The sequence below is a fragment of the Macrobrachium nipponense genome, chromosome 24 (assembly GCF_015104395.2).
Source record: "Macrobrachium nipponense isolate FS-2020 chromosome 24, ASM1510439v2, whole genome shotgun sequence".
NCBI classification, from domain to species: Eukaryota; Metazoa; Arthropoda; class Malacostraca; order Decapoda; family Palaemonidae; genus Macrobrachium; species Macrobrachium nipponense.
In genome coordinates, this window is record NC_061091.1 from 62,505,940 (window position 1) to 62,527,377 (window position 21,438).

A 21,438-nucleotide genomic window follows, 5' to 3' on the forward strand; every position below is an offset into this window, starting at 1 on the left:
ACTTCACCGACATAAGTTTTGTCTTGCAGCCTTTACTGCAATAACTCCTAATGCTGGACATATTAGTATCTCACATAATGAAGTAAACCACAATAAAAAATCCTGAATATTAGCTAAGCAACTTTTAATATTAGTGTGGTACCAAATAGAGTACATCACCACATGTAGACCTAACAAAATCCATCTGGTGACAAAAACGGATCCAACGAGAACTGACCAGCAGAAATGAATTGTAGGCTCCAGCTGTGTTAGTAGTGGGCAGATCAATCTGTCCACACCTAAAATAAGTGTGCTACTTTGATTTTTTAATTTTGAGCTGCCAAAAAGTAGAAATTATACCTATGTAATTACTTGGTAAGTTACTTGTATAAAAATATTTTTCAGTGTAATTTATTTTTTAGTGTAATTTATTTTTTAGTCATTTTTTTGACAGCCAAAATTTATGAATCATACTTTAAGAAGCTGAATATCTTTATTTCCTTCTAGTATTCTATCAGCATCACTTGTATAATAAATTGTTAAAATTTGAAGCAAATCCCATCATTCATAAGGTAGAATGAAGCATTACTACTGTATAATGGGGCCTAATGGCATTGGCTTGCCCCCAATTCATGAGATAGCATAATTTGGCTGTTATATTTTGAAGCTTTTAAATACAACCCATTGGCGAAAGATTGCCACAAACATAAGCAAACAGGTAAAGTGATCTCCTTTCATAACCTTTTAGGCATGACTGTCTACCATGGTAGTTGTGATGACAAGATAACTGCTAAGATGAACATCTGAGAAATACAGACAAAAGGAAGGCGACACGTACTGTAATTCCTTTTAGTGGAGTATGCACATCATTATGAATCTTCCCTTAAAATTAAAAATTGAATGACACAAGGTAAAAGTATCTACACAGCTCTATGAATATATAAATCTGATGAAACTGGCTAAAAATATACAGCCAATCTTTGTCTACTAGCTACTTTCTGTACCAAAAACTACAGTACAAACAAGACAAAGGTGGTAAACCAATGCATAACTCACCTTATGTTAATTTGAAGTTTACAACCAGTAGTGGGGTCCTTCTTGCTGTCAGCCTAGAAAGATTTACAAAATATATCAAAACAAGATTATATTAAATTAATAATATAATATATATATTAAGATAGTATATATATATATAATATATAATAATATAGAGACTATATATATATTAAGATATAAGATAACGATAAATTATATATAGATAGACATATATATTATATAAAGAGAATACATAATATAATAAATATATATTATATATATTAATAATTATATAGATATATATATATATATATATATAGTATATATAGGTATGTCATATATATATATATATGATTATATAGTATATATATATATATATATATAATATTATATATTATAGTATCATATTATATATATATATATATACATATAGTGATATCATATATATATACCTACATACATACTATATATTAGATATATATATATATATATATATATATATATAAATATAGTATAGATATATTATATAGTATATTATATATATACACTACATATAATAATACTCTCGTCCCTTCTATATATATATATATATATATATATATATTATATACATATAATAATACATATATATATACATATATGATATATCTATATATATATATAGATATATGATTATATACATATATATATATACATATATAATAGATACATATATATATACAGATAGATATATATATCCATATATATATACATATATATATACATATACATATATATATTACATACCTATATATACTATATATTATACATATATATATATACATATGATATATTATACAAATATATATATCATATATATTATACATAAGTATATAGTAGTACATATATATATATACAGACATTATTATATACATACATATATATTATACATACATATAATATATACATATTATATAATACATATATCTGATACCTCATATATAATAATTACATAATATATATATATACATACCATATTATATATACATCCATATAGATATATATACATACATATATAGATATATATATATATATATATATATATATTATATATACATACATATATATATATATATAACTATATATATATATATACATACATATATATTCTATATATATACACTACATACATATATATATACCATACATATAGATATTATATATATATATAAATAGATATATATATACACATACCATATATCTATATACATACGAGATATAATATATATATATATATATATATAGATACATACTATAGATATATATATATATATATCTATATATATACATACTTATATATATATAACATACAAGATATATTATATATATACATACATATATATATATATATATACATACATTGATAATTATATATATATTATCTATATACATTATATATATATAAATATATTATATATAATAGATATATATATATTATATATATATATAACATACATATATATATATATATATATAACATAGTATATATATATATATATATATATATATATATATACATCTATATATATATATAACATACATATACACTATATATATCTAGATATATATATATATTATATATATATATATATATATCTATTATATATATATATATATATTATATATTATATATATATATATATGATATATATATATATAGATTATATATATATATATATATATATATATATATATATATATGATATATATAGATATATATATATGATATATATATATATATATAGTAGATATATATATATATATATAGTATACTATATATATATATATATATATTATATATATATATCAATAATATAGTATGAATATATATATATATATAGATATATATATATATATATATATTATTATTATATATATATATATATTTATATATATAATATATAGTATATAGTTATATATATCTATATATATATATATATATATATATATATATAGTGTGTAAGGTCACATTATCAGACAGACTTCCAAGTAAATTATATTACGTATACTGTTTTAAGACCCACACTTCAGTTCAAAATAATATCATTCTTACCTTTGGAGGCGACTTGCTCCTCCTTCGATCATTTCTGCACTGACTATCCTTTTTCTTATCTTGGTCTTCAATTTTCCTCTTACTTTTCTCACAGGTTTCAGGACTTTTCCGTTTATCTCGGGACTCTGGACTTTTCTTTCTACCCTTTGAATCGGCATTTCTCTTCTTATCCCGGGACTCTGGGCTTCTTCTTCTGTTTTTAGATTCAGGGCTGCTCTTCCTACTTCTTGATTCAGGGCTTTTTCTATCTTTGGCCTCAGGACTCTTTCTTCTACTCCTTGTTGTGCGACTTCTGTCTCTGGGTTCAGGGCTTTTCCGCCTGCTTGGGTCATTATCTTTCTTTCTCCTGTTATCTTGGCTGCCCTTGCTAGCATCATCTTTTTTCCCTTTTTCATCAGGTTTTCCACCATGAGGGCTGCGTTTCTTTTCCATATCCTTACCTTTAGCTTGCTTGTTTTGAGCTCTTGCTTCTTCTGCAGCAGTTATTTCTTCATCAAAAAGACTTCGGTACTCTGCATCATCTTCTATAATGAGTAACTCATCAGCATCTAGACTACTGACATCATCTTCAACATTGTCTTCTGCATCCTCATAATCCAACTCCTCATCATCATTGGTAGAACCATGCTCTTGTTCTTCACCAGGCACATCTGCATTGCCCATTTCATCGAAGTTATCTACACCATCTACCTCAATAAAGTCTTCAAAATTAATTTCTTCTGCCTCAAAAGTCTCGTCTAACACTTCTTTATCTGTAGCATTTGGAGATTCTTTCTTGTCTTCTAATGTTTTATCTGCAGCATTTGGAGTTTCTTTCTGGTCTTCTAATGTTTTATCTGCAGCATTTGGAATTTCTTTCTTGTCTTCTAATGTTTCATTAAGACAGTCCTCCACATTTTCTTTGTGAAGTGGATCCATCACATCTTCTACCTCCATTTTCTCATCAATATCACAACTACGAACTTCTGTTTGATTACTTGGAACTTCCCCGGTAGCCGGTTCTTTTGTTGTGTCTAACTTTACCGGATTTATTTTACTTGACCTTCCTAACACTCCTCTTCCATTTTTCTTGGGAACATCCACTGTTACTTTAACTGCAAGTTCTTCAGTAGATGGTTCTTTTACTGCGTCTACCTTTATTGTATTTATTGTACTTGACCTTCCTACTAATCTTCCACTTTTCTTGGAAACATCCACAGTTTCTATACCTAAAACTTCTTCAGCAGCTGGTTTTTGTATTGTATCAACCTTAACTATATTTACTTTACTTGACTCTCCTGTTTCACTTTCCTTGGAAATTTCAACAGCTTCTTCCTTGCCTTTGGGTACTGTACAAACACTACCCTTTGATTTTTCTGTGGGAATTGTCTCAATTTTGTCATCAGCCAACATTTTCTCTAAAATGTCACCACTTTGAACTCTTTCCATTTCTTTGATATCTTTTCTTATGGTACCTACCTTTGCTTTCTCTATTTCACTTAACTCTTCTTTTAATTCCCCACTCCCGGAAACTTCAACCTGTACATTGTCACCTTCGAGTTTTTCTGTGCTTTGTAAATCTGTTTCTATTTTAACAGAAACTTTATGCTCTGGCATTTGTAAAACCTTTTTATCTAAAGTTTCTTTGATTCCTTTTCTCTGTCTTACAATTCTTGATGGAGTGCCCTTTACAATTTCTGTACTCTGAGACTCTGTTTCTTCACACTCTTTAATTAAAACTTTTGCCTCTGGAGCATTTACATTTTCTTTATCAGCGGCTCTCTTCAGTGTTCTCCTACCTCTAGTGTTCTTTGTGGGAGCATCACTCACTTTCTCCATATTTTGCGAAGGTGCTTCTCCATCCATCTCCTTTTTCACTGCAGTAACAACCACTGAAGTCTCACTGATTAATTTATCTGTACTACATGACTCTCTGTCTTGAACATCACATTCCATCTTCTCTCCTTCATCATCATCTCTTACTTCAATTTTGACCTCTGCATTACTTACTTCAACTTTGACCCCTGCAGCACTTTCTTTAATTTTGACCTCTACAGCACTTTCTTCATTTCCTTTTCCATTCTCTTCCCTTCCATCAAGAATAGTGCCGACCTTTAACTCGTTCTTCTCCAAGTCAGTCACATTTTCTGCTTCAATTACAGGCTCATTTTGCACAAGTTCTTCATGTTCCTTCTCATGCTTTGGAGTTTTGCATAAATTTCTTCTTTTAATTATCCGAGGACTCTTGCTCCCTTTGGGATTATAATCCTCAGTTCCTTTTACAACCTTCAACGAATCAGCCTCCTCTAGATTCTTAGTGGAATCCCCGACAGGAGTCTCTACTTGAGCTGTCTCTGCTTTTGCACTCTCCAATGTACTTACAGTGTTCTCACACTTCTGAACTGCTTTACCTGGGGATTGTGTCCTTAGACCTGCTCTTCCTCTTCGTCCTCTTACTGTTTCTTTGACTTCTGTTGCTGGAGCTTCACCGTTATTTTCCTTTTCATCCTCTTGAGGCTTGATGTCAACATTTGTTTTCTGAGGTGATAAATTACGACGTGAAACTCGAGTTAACCGGATGACGGGGGTTTTCATTACTGTCTCGGTTCCAGTATCCTTCACTACCTCCTGACATTTCACAGCATCACTGTTTCCTGAACTCTCCTCTACTGCTGGTGAAGCATCTGGTGCAGTTCTTCTGCTTCTCCTTAAAGTGCTCTGCTGTGGTGCAGGTTCAGCTGGTACTGTAACAGGTTCATTTGGTGTTGTTGAAGTTGCTGTGCTGTCTTCAGATGGCTGGAGCTCTTTTGCTTTTGGTGTACTACCTTCTCCATCAGTAGTTGGCTCTACACTTTCTTCAGATGACTTTGGTATTTGCGTCCTAATTAATCGTCTTCGTGGCATTGCAGTTGTTACGTGTGATCTGAAAGAAAAAATAATACAAGCTAAACAGGTAATATTGAAAATATAGCAGCAAAACAAACTGGCTTCAAACAACTACACTTCTATGATGCATTTTATTCAAAGTAAACAACACAAATTTGCATACTCCAAACTGGAACAAGCCAAATATTTGGCATCCTAAATAGAAGTGTTCTTAACCAAGTTCAGGAATGAAACAAAAGGTCTCAAAATTCATGTTCATTACTCCACCTTACACTGCTTCAAGTTTTGCTATTTTCAACATGCTGGTGGTTTTTCTTAATATATTAATAATAATAGTAATAATAATATGAGTTTTTCGTATCTTGGAACACATTTTACATGTAAAATGGCTAATCCGTTCCAAGCCCTCCAAAAACACCCCAGTAAATTATATTTCCAGGCCTACAACACATGTTCTAGGGTTACGACGGAAGAAATATGTCTCCAAAAAGGCAAAATACTGTACATACTTGAGTAATATTCAACTGCATGTAATGTTCAACCCCATTTTTACTGCATATATTAGGACTTTAGCATGTGTCCCCTAGCAATAAGCCTAGCCTATGTTAGCGGTTGCTACTGTAGCCTAGTCTATGATTCTGACATCTAAACCTAAGAGCTAAAAGCTTAGAATATGCCAATAAAATGTATAAATAATCAGTATGTACTCATTTCAAATAATTATTAATTAATCATTAACTATAATACACAAACAAAGAAAAAACAAACCTTCCAATCGATTGTTTACATTCTTACGAGTATCGAACGAGCGCCAAGCAATCATTTTTCCTAGCACACAGTAAGCCATAAATTGTCATATATATCTATCTTCAATCTAATGAAACCACCAAACAGTATAATAACCATTCATTTCTATTCTTTATTCTATCTTTACCTAATGGAGATACTGAGTTACTGACAGCTGTAATGAAACATACGTAATACGTAATGTAATAATAAAACAGAAGAAGAATTCTAAAAAATACCTATATGTTGGCAGACTGATTTATTTTATATTTTCTGATATCTAATTCACTATTTTTTTATTAAATGTATTGCATGTACTCATTTCAAATAATTATTAAGTAACCATTAACTATAATAAACAAACAAAAAAAAAAGCTTCCAAACGTCTGTTTACATCCAGCACTTACTAGTATCGAACGATCGCCAAGCAATCACTTTTACACAGTAAGCCATAAATTTTCATTATCTCTCTTCAACTACTGAAACTACCAAACAGTATGATAACCATTCATTTCTATTCTTTATTCTATCTTTACCTAATGTTTTTTTTTTTTTTTATTAAATGTATTGCATGAATAAGTTTTTCAATTTACAGCAACCTTTTACCAATAGAATACTTAAAGCACAAGGGGTAGATGCTGACCAATAGGGGAGCAGGACCTTATGGGGTAACTAGCATCAGGAACCAATGGGAGAGCGGGAGGATGGTGGCGAGTTTACTCAGTTGGCGGCGCGGGAGTTTTAAAATTGTTCTCGGTGGTCCGGGCGAATATCGGGACTTTACAGCAACAACCTTTCATATCTTGAAAATTTTTCGTATGTAGAGCAGTAAAATTTTTCGCATTGGCTTTCGTATCTCGAGTTTTTCGTAAGTAGAGCCTTTCGTATCTCGAGGTACTACTGTATATATATAGCTGTATTCTCCGAAGTCCGACAGAATTTCAAAACTTACGACACATGCAGTGAGAGTCAGGTGGTTAGCACCCATTCCCGCCGCTGGGAGGCGGGTATCAGGAACCATTCCCATTTTCTATTCAGATTTTCTAGTGCCACTGTCTCCTGAGGGGAGGTGGGTGGGCACTTTGATTATATACATCTGCCAGGTAAGTATGAACAAACTTTATTGTATCATAACTATCATTTTGTTCATGAAGCTTACCTGTCAGATATATATATAGCTGAATCCCACCTTTGGAGGTAGGGAGAGACAGAATAGGATTTTAGGAAACATACATGCAGATGATTGACATCTTGGTTCCTTACCTGTTAGCATAGCTGACTTCGTGATTACTGTCACCCAAGTCTGCTTCTGCTTTACTAGTCTCTCCAGCAAGGTAGTGACCCATGTAGCTGGGAGTTCTAGATCTGTCAACAGGGGCGTGACCACAATGTGACTAGACCATTTGACCATACTATGAGGGCAACGAAGCAAAACCACCACCTGACCTAGCCTAACAAAAGTTAATTCCCACAACTTAGGCTAAAGGAAGGGAAGTCCGCCTCAGGATGCCGACCCTACAACCATAACTCAATATAAAATTTAAAAGCTCACCTAACCATTTTCTACAGGATAGGATGAGTGCTACTTCCTGCCCCCACATAGTGTCTGCGGCGACGTATGGTCCTAGCGAATAGCAGTTCTCGTATGTCGTCTTCACATCCCGCAGGTAGTGTGAAGCGAACACCGAGTTGCTACGCCAAAAGGTGGCACTCAAAATAACATTGAGTGCCATGTTCTTTTGGAAGGCTACCGAGGTAGATATAGCCCTCACTTCATGAGCATTCACTTTTAACAGCTTCATGTCACTGTCTTCACAAGATGAATGCGCTTCCTTAATGGTGTCCCTCAAGAAGAATGCCAGGGCATTCTTCGACATCGGTAAGTCTGGTCTCCTGAACGAACACCACAAGTTGCTAGAAGGACCTCAACATTCCTTCGTTTTCCGCAAATAGAATTTGAGAGCCCTCACAGGGCACAGGACTCTCTCTGGCTCCCGTCCAATGACTTCGGCCATACCCTCCCTAATCTCAAAGCTCTTGGGCCAAGGGTTGGACGGATTCTCGTTCTTAGCCAGAAACGTCGGGCTTAATGAACAAACTGCATTATGCCCCTTAAAGCCAACGTGCTTGCTAATAGCTTGAATTTCGCTAACTCTCTTCGCCGTCGCCAGAGCAGTTAGGAAGACAGCCTTTCTGGTAACGTCCCTTAGTGACGCATCATGACGAGGTTCAAAACAACTGGACATCAGGAACTTAAGGACTACGTCCAAGTTCCATGACGGCAACTTAGGTTGAGGGATCTTCTTAGTCTCGAAGGATCTTAAGAGATCGTGAAGATCTTTGTCGTTTGCCAAGTCCATGCCTCTATGTCTAAAGACTACAGACAGCACACTTCTGTAGCCTTTGATCGTCGGGACTGCAAGCTTCCAAGTCATTCCTCAGGTAAAGTAGGAAGTCGGCTATTCTGTTCACAGAGGTCGTGGTAAAGGAAATGCCCTTCTTTCTACACCAACTCCTGAAAGCGGCCCACTTCGATTGGTACACTGCAAGAGAGGAAGCTCTCCTTGCATTGGCAATAGCTCTTGCCAAAGGTCTTGAAAAGCCTCTCGCTCTGGCCAACTTTTGGATAGCCTGAACGCAGTTAAGACTCAGAGCGGGGAGGTTTTTGTGGTACCTCTCGAAGTGGGGCTGTCTGAGTAGATCTATCCTTGAAGGAAGTGTCCTCGGGAAGTCTGCTACGAAGGACATGACCTCTGTGAACCATTCTTTTGCCGGCCAGAACGGGGCGATCAGCGTCATTCTCGTCCCTACTGACGTTGCAAATTTTCTCATCACTTCTCCCAGGATCTTGAACGGGGGAAAGGCATACAGGTTCATCCCTGTCCAGTCCCAGAGAAGGGCATCTATCGCTACTGCTCCTGGATCAAGCACCGGGGAGCAGTACAGCGGAAGTCTCTTTGTACTCGATGTCGCAAAGATGTCTACGAGAGGACGTCCCCATAACTTCCACAGCTCTTGGCACACCTCCTGGTGAAGAATCCATTCGGTCGGCAGCAGTTGACCTTGCCGACTGAGGAGATCTGCACGGGCGTTCTCTACGCCTGCGACGAACCTCGCAAGGATCGTTACGTCCCGTGCTTTTGCCCACAACAAGATCTCTCTCGCTAGATTGAACAGGGACCAAGTGTGTGTTCCTCCTTGTTTCTTGATGTAGGCCAGAGCTGTGGTGTTGTCCGAGTTGATCTGGACTATTTGATGTGAGACCTTGTCTTGGAAGAATTGGAGCGCCAAATAGATGGCCGCTAGCTCTTTGAGGTTTATGTGCCAGGACACCTGTTCCCCTCTCCAGGTGCCTGACACTTCTTCCCCTCCCTAGTGTTGCTCCCCACCCCGTGGTGGATGCGTAGGAGAACAACACTAGGTCGGGGCTCTGAAGCTCGAGGGAAAATCCCTACGACAGCTTTACAGGATCCAGCCACCACCTTAGGTGATCCTTTACCTCTCTCAAGATCTTCAAAACCGTATCGAAATTTTCTTTGTCCTTCCAGTTCTACGTCAGGAAAAACTGAAGAGGTCTGAGGTGTAGTCTCCCCAAGGAAACAAACTTCTCCAGCGAGGAAATGGTCCCCAGCAGACTCATCCATTCCCTCACCGAGCATGATTCTTTCCTTAGGAAGGCTGACACTTTGTCTAAGCCTTGCTGCTGACGTTCCTGGGACAGAAAAGCTCGAAAAGCCACTGAATCCATCTGAATCCCCAGATACACGATGGACTGTGTTGGGATCAGATGTGACTTTTCGAAATTCACCAGAAGTCCCAGGGACTTCGCCAAAGCTAAAGTTGATTGAAGGTCCTTCATACACAGTGCTTTCGAAGATGCTCGAATGAGCCAGTCGTCTAGATATAGAGAGATCTTGACGTTTGCAAGATGAAGCCACCTCGCCACATTCTTCATTAAAATCGTGAAGATCATTGGGGCCTTACTCAATCCGAAGCAAAGAGGCCTGAATTGGACAAACCGCAGATACTTCATCGATTGGGGATGTATTGGGACATGGAAATAGGCGTCTTGAAGATCTAATGACACCATCCAATCGCCTTGTCTTAAGGTCCCAAGAACTGACTGAGGTGTCTCCATCTTGAACCTCTTGTTTCTCCACGAAAACATTCAGACTGCTTACATCTAAAACTGGTCGCCAACCTCCCGACTGTTTCGGCACCAGGAACAACCTGTTGTAGAAGCCCGGGGATTGTAGGTCCACGACCTGTTCTACCGCTCTCTTTTCAAGCATTTGCTCAAGCAGATCGTAAAAAATCTGTTGCTTCTCCTGATGATACGAGGGTAATAGATCCCTGGGTGTCGTGCACAGTGGAGGCAGCTTCAGGACAGGTATCTTGTATCCTTGCTCTATGACGAGCGACCAGCTGTCTGCATCTCTCTCTCTCTCTCCAGGCTTTTGCAAATAACCGAAGCCTGGCTCCTACTGGTGACTGAAGGACTGCATTCTCATTTTTTACCCCTGAGTTTAGAAGGGGCTCTGCATTTGGAAAGGCCTCTTCCTCGAGAAGGCGGTCTTGAGGAAGCTCCGCCTCGAAAGGGCTTCTGTTTTTTAGCAACTTGCGTTCGTGAAGATGTCGAAGGGACTGCAGGACGTCTAGAAGACTGTGCTAGAAGGTCTTGCATAGCCTTCTCTTGCAGGCTGCCGGCCAGATCTTTGATCATAGCCTGGGGAAAGAGATGGCTCGAAAGAGGTGCAAAAAGCAACTCTGCCCTCTGCGAGGGAGAAACTGACTTCACAGTGAAATTACAGTAGAGCGCTCTCTTTTTTAAGAGCCCTGTACAAAAATGCGAAGCCAGTTCCTCCGAACCATCCTTGACGACCTTGTCCATACATGCAAGAACGCTGGACAGCTCCCCCGACTAAGTCAAGATTGTGTGTCTAGTACCCCCAAGCACCAGTCCAACAAATTAAATACCTCCACCGTACGGAAGAGGCCCTTAAGATGGTGGTCTAGTTCAGAAGGTGTCCAAGCCACCTTCGCCAATGAAAGGAGAGACCTTCTCGGTGCGTCAACCAGGCTGGGAAAGTCACCTTGGGCAGATGAGGGAGCTCTTAAACAGACGTCCTGACCTGTCTCATACCAAATACCTGCCTTGCCGTTAAGACTTGACGGAGGCAGGGCAAAAGAGGTCTTGCCTTGTGCTTTCCTAGACTCCATCCAATCATGGACCTTTTTAAACGCCCTCTTGGTCGAAAGTGAAGTCGTCATCTTCACGAATCCCGGAGTCTTGTTGGTTTTTAACGAAGAAAACTGAGGAGGAGGAGAGCGAGGAGCCGAGGGTTGGAATTTGTCTCCAAATGAAGCACGAAGCAAGCGAACCAAGACTTGATAATCAGAAGACGCTGATGTTGAAGGTTGATCCTCGTTTGCTTCCTCCGAAGCACTGCTTACTTCCCCCTCTTCCGCAGGAGCGGCAGAGGAGACCCCCGAAGGAAGTGGTATAAGTCCTTTAGGGCCAATTTTCAATGATGAGCGATGTTGAGAAGACGAGGTCAAAGTACAAGGTGCGTCTTCGAAATTAGTGTCAGCAGGTTCAGGAACAGATGTGAAAACTTCCTGAATAACGTCTCGATGGGAGTCCCGATGAACATCCGAGCGTTGGCGAGCATCCAGCAAAGCGTCACGCTGGGCATCCTGATGAGCATCCAGCAAAGCGTCCTGACGAGCGTCCATAAAAGCGTCACGCTTGGCATCTTTATTGGATCTTTTTCCTTGGGAACCGTGGTGGTTGCTCAACACATTGTGTAGTTAACCCAGACCCTCGCAGGCTGAACAGCAACGAGTCCTGGTGTGTCCGTAAGAATGGATGAGTGAATGAGAGTGTGACTGGCTCCTCTTCCCATCTTTTTCTCCCCTCTACCTCTGGGTAGAGGGACACGGTCGTCACCCTGCTGGGTAAGGACGAGATGCAGGTGAGCTACTCAATAGAGCACCATCCTATCCCTTTCAGTAGGGATAGGAGTAAATATGAAATTTTCATTATTAAAATGAAGTTTTATTGTATACTTACCGAACAATTATAGAGCCGTGATTTCCACGAGCGGCAGGATACTAAATTCAAATTTAGCGCGTCGGCGTCGCCAACACTGGTGGTGATGACGTCATCTCCCTCCACTCGCGGGAGAACCAGGTACAACTGCCCAGGTGAATCCAATTCTTTCTGCCCGTCCGTCCACCTAAGGGGAGGAGGGTGGGTATAATCATAATTGTTCGGTAAGTATACAATAAAACTTCATTTTAATAATGAAAATTTCATTTTTATTGTAGTGTCTTACCGAACAATTATAGAGCTGATTACACATTTATGGGAAGGTGGGATTCAGTGGACCACTAGTATTTTTAAATGGTTACATTTATTTGCAATACCAGTAAACACTCAAGGTGTCTGTTGTACCTTACCTTGTAAGAGAGCTACAGCAGACTGTTACTGCCTCTGGTCGGTGCTCTTCTTACTATTGTAGAGGAATTGGAATTTGACCAAAGTTAGCCTCTACAGGAGTGGAATCCTTCCGTAGTTCAAGCGAGTCAAGGCTGACTGACGGAGGATAGTAACAACAAAGATTGCCCTTGCCCTGGGCTAAGACCAGAAATTCAATCATACAAAACATTTGTCACCAACACCAGATTTAAAAACATATATACCCAACCATTGTAAAATCTGACCTAACAGACTGGTGAGTATCCCAGGTACTCAGTACCCCCAGCTTCCCTTGAACTCGACAACCTATTCAAGGTGAAAAGTTAGCATAAGAGTGACACCCCTGTGCCGTTTCTCCCAACACCATGCCAGAAACCGCCACCGGACCTAACGTTTTACAATTCTCGAAAACCGTTTCTATCTCTTTGAGATAATGACTCGCAAAAACCGAATTCGATCTCCAGAACGTGCTCTGAAGAATCGAAGCTAAAGATAAATTCTTTCTGAATGCTAAAGAAATTGCCACTGCTCTAACCTCGTGAGCTTTACTCTCAGAACGGAAGATTGTCGTTCTCGGACTGCGAGTGAGCTTCCCTGATAAGCTCTCTAATAAAGAACGATATAGCATTCTTAGAAAGAGGACGAGAGGGATTTTGAACCGAGGTCCAGAGCTTAGAAGATTGTCCTTTAATACCCTTAGTGGCAAACAGATACTGCCTTAATAGCCCTGACTGGACATATGAGCCTTTCTTCCTCCTCATGTCCAACCAAATCAGATAAGTTCCTTACCACAAAACTCCTCGGCCAAGGATTAGAAGGATTCTCATTTTTGGCTAGAAAGGTCAAAGATACCGAAAATACAGCATTGCCTTGAGAGAAACCGACTCTTTTGTCTATAGCGTGCAATTCGCTGACACGCTTAGCAGAAGCTAGTGCAATAAGAAAGAGTGCCTTCTTAGTCAAGTTCCTGAGTGAAGCCGACTTCAAAGGCTCAAACGGTGGCCCCATGAGGAACTTAAGCACCACATCTAAGTTCCAAGCCACTGTATCTTGCGGGAGCTTAGTGGTTTCGAAAGACCTAATGAGGTCCGACAGATCTGAATTGGAGGAAATATCCAAACCTCGATGTCGAAAAACCGAAGAGAGCATGGCTCTATATCCTCTGATCGTCGAAGGAGCCAGTTCTTAGAGTTCCTAAGAAATAGAAGAAAATCTGCTATTTCTGTTAAAGAGGTCGCAGAAGTAGAGACTTTAGCACTTCTACACCACTCTCTGAAGATTCTCCACTTCCCTTGATAGAGTTTGTTAGAAGACTCTCTCCTACAACGAGCGATAGCTTCTGCAGCTCTTCTTGAAAATCCTTTCGCTCTGACAAGATTCCGGACAGTCTGAACCCTGTCAGAGCTAGAGCGGACAAGTTTTGGTGGAACCTCTTGAAGTGAGGTTGTTTGAGAAGCCACTTCTCTGGAGGAAGAAGTCTGGGGAAGTCTACTAACAACTGGAGAAGGTCCGGGAACCACTCTTTCCCTGGCCAAAAAGGTGAGCGATTAACGTTAGCGTTACATTGCTGTGCGACATGAACTTGTTCAGCACCTCTCTTATTAGACCGAACGGAGGGAATGCATAAGCTTCCAGACCCGACCAATCCAACAGCATTGCGTCCACCGACCAAGCTAGAGGATCTGGGACTGGAGAACAAAAGAGAGGAAGACGGTTTGTTCCTTGATGTCGCGGAACAGGTCTATTGACGGTCGTCCCCAAGGCGCCAAAAGTTTCTGACAAATCTTGTTGTCCAAAGTCCACTCCAGAGGTAACACTTGCTGTTGACGACTTAACTCGTCCGCCATGACGTTCATCTTTCCCGGAACAAATCTCGGGACTAGCTGAACCTTCGCTTCGTTTGACCACAGGAGGAGATCCTTGGCTACTTCGTACAGAGAGAAAGACTGAGTCCCCCCCCTGTTTCCGCACGTACGAGAGAGCCGTGGAGTTGTCGGAATGCACTGCCACTACTCGACCTTCTACTAAGCTCCGAAACTGTCTGAGCCCCAAGAAAATTGCTAACAGTTCCTTTACATTTATGTGGAACTTCTTCTCCTTCTCCGACCAAGCTCCTGAAGTCCGTTGATTTCCCAGTAGGGCTCCCCAACCTGTGTCCGATGCGTCGGAAAAGAACTGTAGGTTCGGGAGGATGGGTCGTAAATCTAACCCTTCTTCCAACCTTGCTCGAGAGAGCCACCACCTTAGGTCCTCTTTTATTTGATCTGTGACAGGAAAGGTAATCGAGTCTGGTTGTGTCTTCCTGCACCAAGAGGCTCTCAGGAAAAACTGCAGAGGTCTCATGTGCAGTCTTCCCAACGTCACAAATTTCTCCACTGACGTCAATTTGCCCAGGAGCCTCATCCACTGATTGGCAGAACTTACCTTTTTGTCCAAGAACTTCCTGAACTGTCTCCAGACAGCCTGAACCCTCTTCGGGGACAGAAAAGCCCGAAAAACTTGAGCATTCAGAATCTTCCCCAAATAAAGGATGCTCTGAGATGGAACCAACTGGGACTTCTGTTTGTTGACCAGAATTCCTAACTTTCTGGCAAGATCCAGAGTTGTTCCAAGTCCTTCATGCACCGACTCTCTGATTCCGACCGGAGAAGCCAATCGTCCAGATAGAGGGAGATTCTTACTCCTAATATGTGTAGCCAGCTTCCTATCGGGGATAGAACCCTGGTGAAAACTTGAGGAGCGGTCGCTAGTCCGAAGCAAAGCGCCCGAAACTGAAACACCTTGCCTCGAACATGAACCTCAGGTACTTCCGAGATTCGCGATGTATCGGAATGTGAAAATAAGCGTCTTGCATGTCCCGAGAGACCATCCAATCCCCCTGTCTGATGGACTCCCAGAACCCGACCGAGTGGTCTCCATATGAAATTTTGTTTTCTGGACATGCAAGTTCAGGGCGCTCACATCCAAAACGGCCTCCAGCCCCCCCTGATGACTTGGGAACTACAAAAAGGCGATTGTAAAAGCCTGGAGGAAAATCCCCTTCTATCTGTTCTATCGCTTCTTTGAGAACAAGCGCTTCCCACTTCTGCGGCTAGCGCCAGAAATTTGTCTGAGCCCGGAGAGTATGCCTGGAATGGAATTGGCACAGGTGAGAGCGAGGGAGGTGAAACGAGAGGAATACGATAGCCGAACTTGAGTATCTTGCACTACCCAGCTTACTGCTCCTCTGTTTTCCCATTCCTCCCAAAACAGAGCCAGCCTGGCTCCCATGGTGCATGAAGAACCGAGCTTTCATTTGGAAGGTTTGTTAACCTTGGCCGAGGCCTTAGACTGAGGTCGCAAAATTCGATTTCGGCCGAAAGAAGCGCTTGGGTTTTCTCCCTCGAAAAGGCGCTTGGGCCAGAGGAGAAACCGAAGGAACAGTCTCCACAGGAGCTTTAGGTCTCTTAGTAGACTGTGCCAGTAAATCCGAAGTAGATTTCTTATCTAGCGCAGACGAAATTGACAACACTACATCGTCTGGAAAGAGGTTATCTTTCACAAAAGGAGCAAACAAGAGAGCAGACTTCTGTTGGGACGTAACCCTTTTAGAAGCAAAGGAGCACCAAAGTTGCCTTTTCTTAAGGGTACCAAAGGCGATGAGCGAAGCTAACTCATCACATCCATCCCTAATGGATTTGTCCGCACAGGACAGAACACCAATCCAATCCTCCGCTAACTCCTGAGAAAGAGAAGGACAGTCTTCGATCTTGGCCGCTAAAGCGCCAATAGTCCAATCAAGGAAGCTAAAAGACTTCCAAAAGTTAAATTGATTCTTTACAACGTGGTCCAACTCAGGCGCTGTAAAGAAAACGTTTTCGCTGCGGCGAAAGCAGATCTTCTAGAGGAGTCGATTAAACTGGAGAAGTCTCCCTGGGAGGAGGCAGAAACTCCCAGAGAAGGAGCTTCCCCAGTTACATAAAACCTATACCTCTTACGAAGCAACTTAGAGGGAGGGTAAGCAAAAAGAGCCTTCCCTAAGTCTCTTTTCTAGACATCCAGTTCTAACGTCTCTTTCAACAAATGTCTAACCGCTTTAGATAGAACAAGTTTTGGGAGGAGAGGGTCTGAAGTTTTCCTCCTCATCAAAAAAGTCGAAGTTAAAGAGCGCGGAGCCACTTTCTCAAAATAATCTGGATAAGATACCAGCAGAAATCTAAGGAGACGTGAATAACACGAGAGGTGATGTGAATCCTCCTCCTCTACTTCTTCTTCATTCTCCGATACCGCCGAAGAAGTAGACGGAACTACAACCGAATCAAAAATGACAATTTGTCCAAAATTGCATTTTTCCTAACTATACAAACCTGAGGTCCTTTTACAATAGGAAGGTACTAGTGGCAGCTGGATAGGTCGTAAGCTTTATAACAAGGGGTTCGGTAGTTAACCTGCTTGTCCGACAGGCGCGCGCGCGCGACTGGGAGGTAAACAAATCACTTTTGCTTTTGGCCCAAGCAAAAACTGCAGAGTGAGGGGTGGCATGAGGTGGGGCTATGTGTAAAAGGACCTCAGGTTTGTATAGTTAGGAAAAATGCAATTTTGGACAAATTGTCATTTGTTCCGACACGGCATACAAACCTTCGGTCCTTTTACAATAGGAAGACTCACTTCTTGGTGGGAGGAATCTGAGTCTTTTGTGAACAGACTGGTGTTCGCCCAACCTTGGAAGCCTCCCTGGTCGTAAGAGCGAGGGAGGGATCCAAGCTCTGTCCGATTGATCGGGGTGTGCACCGCAGGATCAATGGTCAGACCTCTGGACCGAGTACTAAGAGAGAGGCATGCGTATCTCTTCGTACCAGCAATGTAAGAAACTTGTTCCTGTACAGGAGCCAAATATAAATTCATGGGTTTGACTCATGTAGGCATCCACTTCCCCCCCTTGTAGAAGGAAGTGGGGATGGGATTCTGCTCCTATCCCTAGTGAAAGGGATAGGATGGGGCTCTGTCATATAGCTACCTGCATCTCGTCCTCATCCAGCGTAGTGACGACCGTGGCCCTCTGCCCACAGGTAGAGGAGGAGGAAAAGATGGGAAGAGAGCCAGTCACTCACTCACTCACACATCCATCCACACAGTCACACCAGGACTCGATGCTGTTCAGCCTGCGAGGGTCTGGGTTAGCTACACAACTGTTGAGCAGCCACCACGGGTCCAAGGAAAAGGTATCCAAGGACCTGTGGGCAATATCCCGAAGGTAGAAGGACGTAAAGGTAGTCTGGTAGACCAGACCCCTGCCTTCAGGACCTGCGCCACGGAGAAGTTCTTACGAAACGCAACGAGGGGCCAATACTTCTGACTTCGTGAGCTCTCGGACGGGACGTACGGATGTCGTCACTACCATCAGCCTCATACGCCCTCCTGATGACCTCACGCAGCCAGAATGAAAGAGTGTTCTTGGATACTTCTTTCTTGGTGACCCGGTGCTAACGAAGAGGCGTCGACACTCAGGCCTGAGGTTGTCGAGTTCTCTTCAGATATCGCCGTAGCGCCCTCACAGGACAAGCAGCATCTCATCCGCATCATTATCGGTGAAGTCCAATAGGGAGGGAATCGTGAATGACTCGAACCTGTCGTCAGGGATCGACGGTTTCTGAGTCTTCGCAACGAAGTTCGGGACGAAATCGAGTCACAGATCCCCATCCCCTGGAGTGTCGTACATCATAGGAAAGACCATGAAGTTCCCCTACTCTCTTCGCCGATGCCAGGGGCCAGCAAGAAGAGGGTCTTGAGGGTCAGATCCCTGTCTGACGACTCGGAGTGGCTCGAACGGCGTTCGAGTCAGACTCCTAAGGACGAGAGTCACATCCCACGCAGGGGGCCTGAGTTCCCTGGGTGGGCAAGACCTTTCGAAGCTCCTCATAAGCAAGGAGATCTCGAACGAGTTCGAGATGTTCCAGAATCCCGATCACGTTTCAGGACGAGCGCCAAGGCGGCTCCTGGTATCCTTTGACTGTGGGGGACTGAGAGGAGCTTCTCTCAAGGCGAAGAAAAACGAGGAAATCCGCTACCTGCTGAAGAGTGGCTCTGAGAGGAGATAGACCCCGTCTACGACACCACCACCACAGAAGACGGCCCTACTTCCCCTGGTACACAGCTGCAGAGGACTGACGGACGTTTTCCAGCCTATCTCTGTTGCTGCGCATACGAGAAAAGCCTCTCGTTCGCAAGAGATGGTGGATAACAGCCAGCCGTGAAGACGTAGAGACTGGACTGCTCGGTGGTACCGCTCGACGTGTGGCTGGGCGAGAAGGTTGTGCCAAGGGGGAATCTCTCTCGGTTCTCCTGCGAGAAGAGCCAGCAGGTCCGGATACCAAATGGCCTGTGGCCATTTGGGAGCCAACCAGGATCATCCTGAGATTTCGGGTGACCAGTGCTCGACTGATCACCTTGCGAATCAGGCTGAACGGGGGCGGGGGAAAGGCATAGGCGGCAGAGGTTGTCCCACGGGTGTTGAAGAGCGTCCTCTGCAGCTGCCATGGGTCCGGCACGGCCGAGAAGAACACCTGGAGCTTCCTGTTGTGCCGGGTGGCAAACAGATCCATGACGGGTGGCGACCCCCACAGGTCGAAGAGCCTTTCCGCCACGTCCTGGTGTAGAGACCATTCGGTCCCCTATCACCTGATCCCGACGGCTGAGCGTGTCTGCTACTACATTCCTCTTCCCTGGAATGTAGCGTGCCGACAGCTCTATTGAGTGTGCCACGCGCCCACTCGTGCACCTGCCGAGTCAACTGGTACAACGGGAGAGACACTAGTCGCCCCCCTGTTTGTTGACGTAAGCCACCACCGTGGTGTTGTCGCACATCAACACCACTGAGTGTCCCATCAAGCGGTCCTGGAAACTCTTGGAGAGCGAGGAACGCTGCCTTGAGTTCCAGTACATTGATGTGAAGGTGCTTGTCGTTCTCGTCCCACACTCCTGAAGTCAGCAACTCCTCCAGGTGTGCGCCCCATCCCTCGGTCGATGGCCGTTTGAGAACAGCTGCATGTACCGGGGGGGAGTGCGCAGGGGCCAACTCCGCTTAAGAAGGTTTTCCTGTCGTCCAGACCACCAGGCTAGGTCCTGCCTCTAACCTCCTGTGTCAGTGACACTGGAAAGATTGGGGGAGTCCAGTGGCCTGTGGACCAACTCTCCTTTAGGTCTCCACTGAAGAGACCCGCAGGTGAAGACGCCCGTGAGGGACTAACTTCTCGAGTGACGACAGGTTGTAATTGTCCGATCACGACTTGCCATCGCTGAGCTACCTGTTCCTGCCGAGACAGGAATGGTTGGCTGCCTCCCTGAATCTGCTGATCCGCGAGTCTGCGGGGAAGACTCGCCCTGCTACCGTGTCGATCAGCATACCCAGGTACTTCATCCTCTGCTTGGGCTCGAGATCGGACTTTTCGAAGTCACAACGATCCCCAGATCGCGACAGAACTCGAGCAGTCGATCCCTGTCTGTAGCAACTGCGAGCGGGAGCTCGCCAGGACTAACCAATCGTCGAGATACCTCATCAGACGTATCCCGTGCGAATGGGCCCAAGCAGACACCAGAGTGAACACTCGCGTGAACACCTGTGGGGCGGTTGAGAGACCGAAGCAAAGTGCCCTGACCTGTACACCGTCCGTCGAGGATAAGCGGAGGTACTTTCTGGAGGACTGATGAATGGGTATTTGGAAATACGCATCCTTCAAGTCCACTGAAAGCATGAAATCGTTCTCCCTGATTGGAGTCCGAGCACTGAGCGTGCCGTCTCCATCGTGAACCGGGTCTGGGCGAATCAAACCGGTTCAGGGGAGAGAGATCTATCACCGGGCGCCAGCCTCCCGTAGACTTTTCCACCAGGAAGAGTAGACTGTAAAAGCCCGGTGACTGATCCGTGACGATTTCTACAGCTCTGCTCGGCCATGGTCTTGATCTCCTGTCTCAGTGCTACGTCCTTCGATGACCCTGGAACGTACGACCTGCTGTTTGGACCGGGTTGGAGGTGAGGGTGGCCGAGATTCGAAGGGTAATAGATATCCCTCCCGAAGGACATTCTACAATCCAGGTCTCGGCGGCCGTAGCGCTGCCAAAGTTTGCCCAATGGCTGGCCAGGCACCCCCCCACCTAACTCCCCCGGCAGCAGGTGAGGGGGAACGCCGTCCCTAGCGTTTCCCCCCTTTCTTCGACTTCTTCC

At 42.7% G+C, this 21,438-nt stretch overlaps 1 protein-coding gene across 1 annotated transcript in view; it reads right to left on the reverse strand.

Moving 5' to 3' along the window:
• Positions 1-21,438, reverse strand: part of LOC135205676 (uncharacterized) — a 141,733-nt gene that overhangs the window by 101,129 nt on the left and 19,166 nt on the right. The window contains exons 2-3 of the mRNA XM_064236582.1: positions 3,107-6,008; positions 1,036-1,088 (exon numbers count right to left, since the gene is read on the reverse strand). Coding sequence (XP_064092652.1) covers positions 1,036-1,088; positions 3,107-5,989 — 2,936 coding nt within the window. The 5' untranslated portion in view covers positions 5,990-6,008. The remainder of the gene's footprint in view (positions 1-1,035; positions 1,089-3,106; positions 6,009-21,438) is intronic.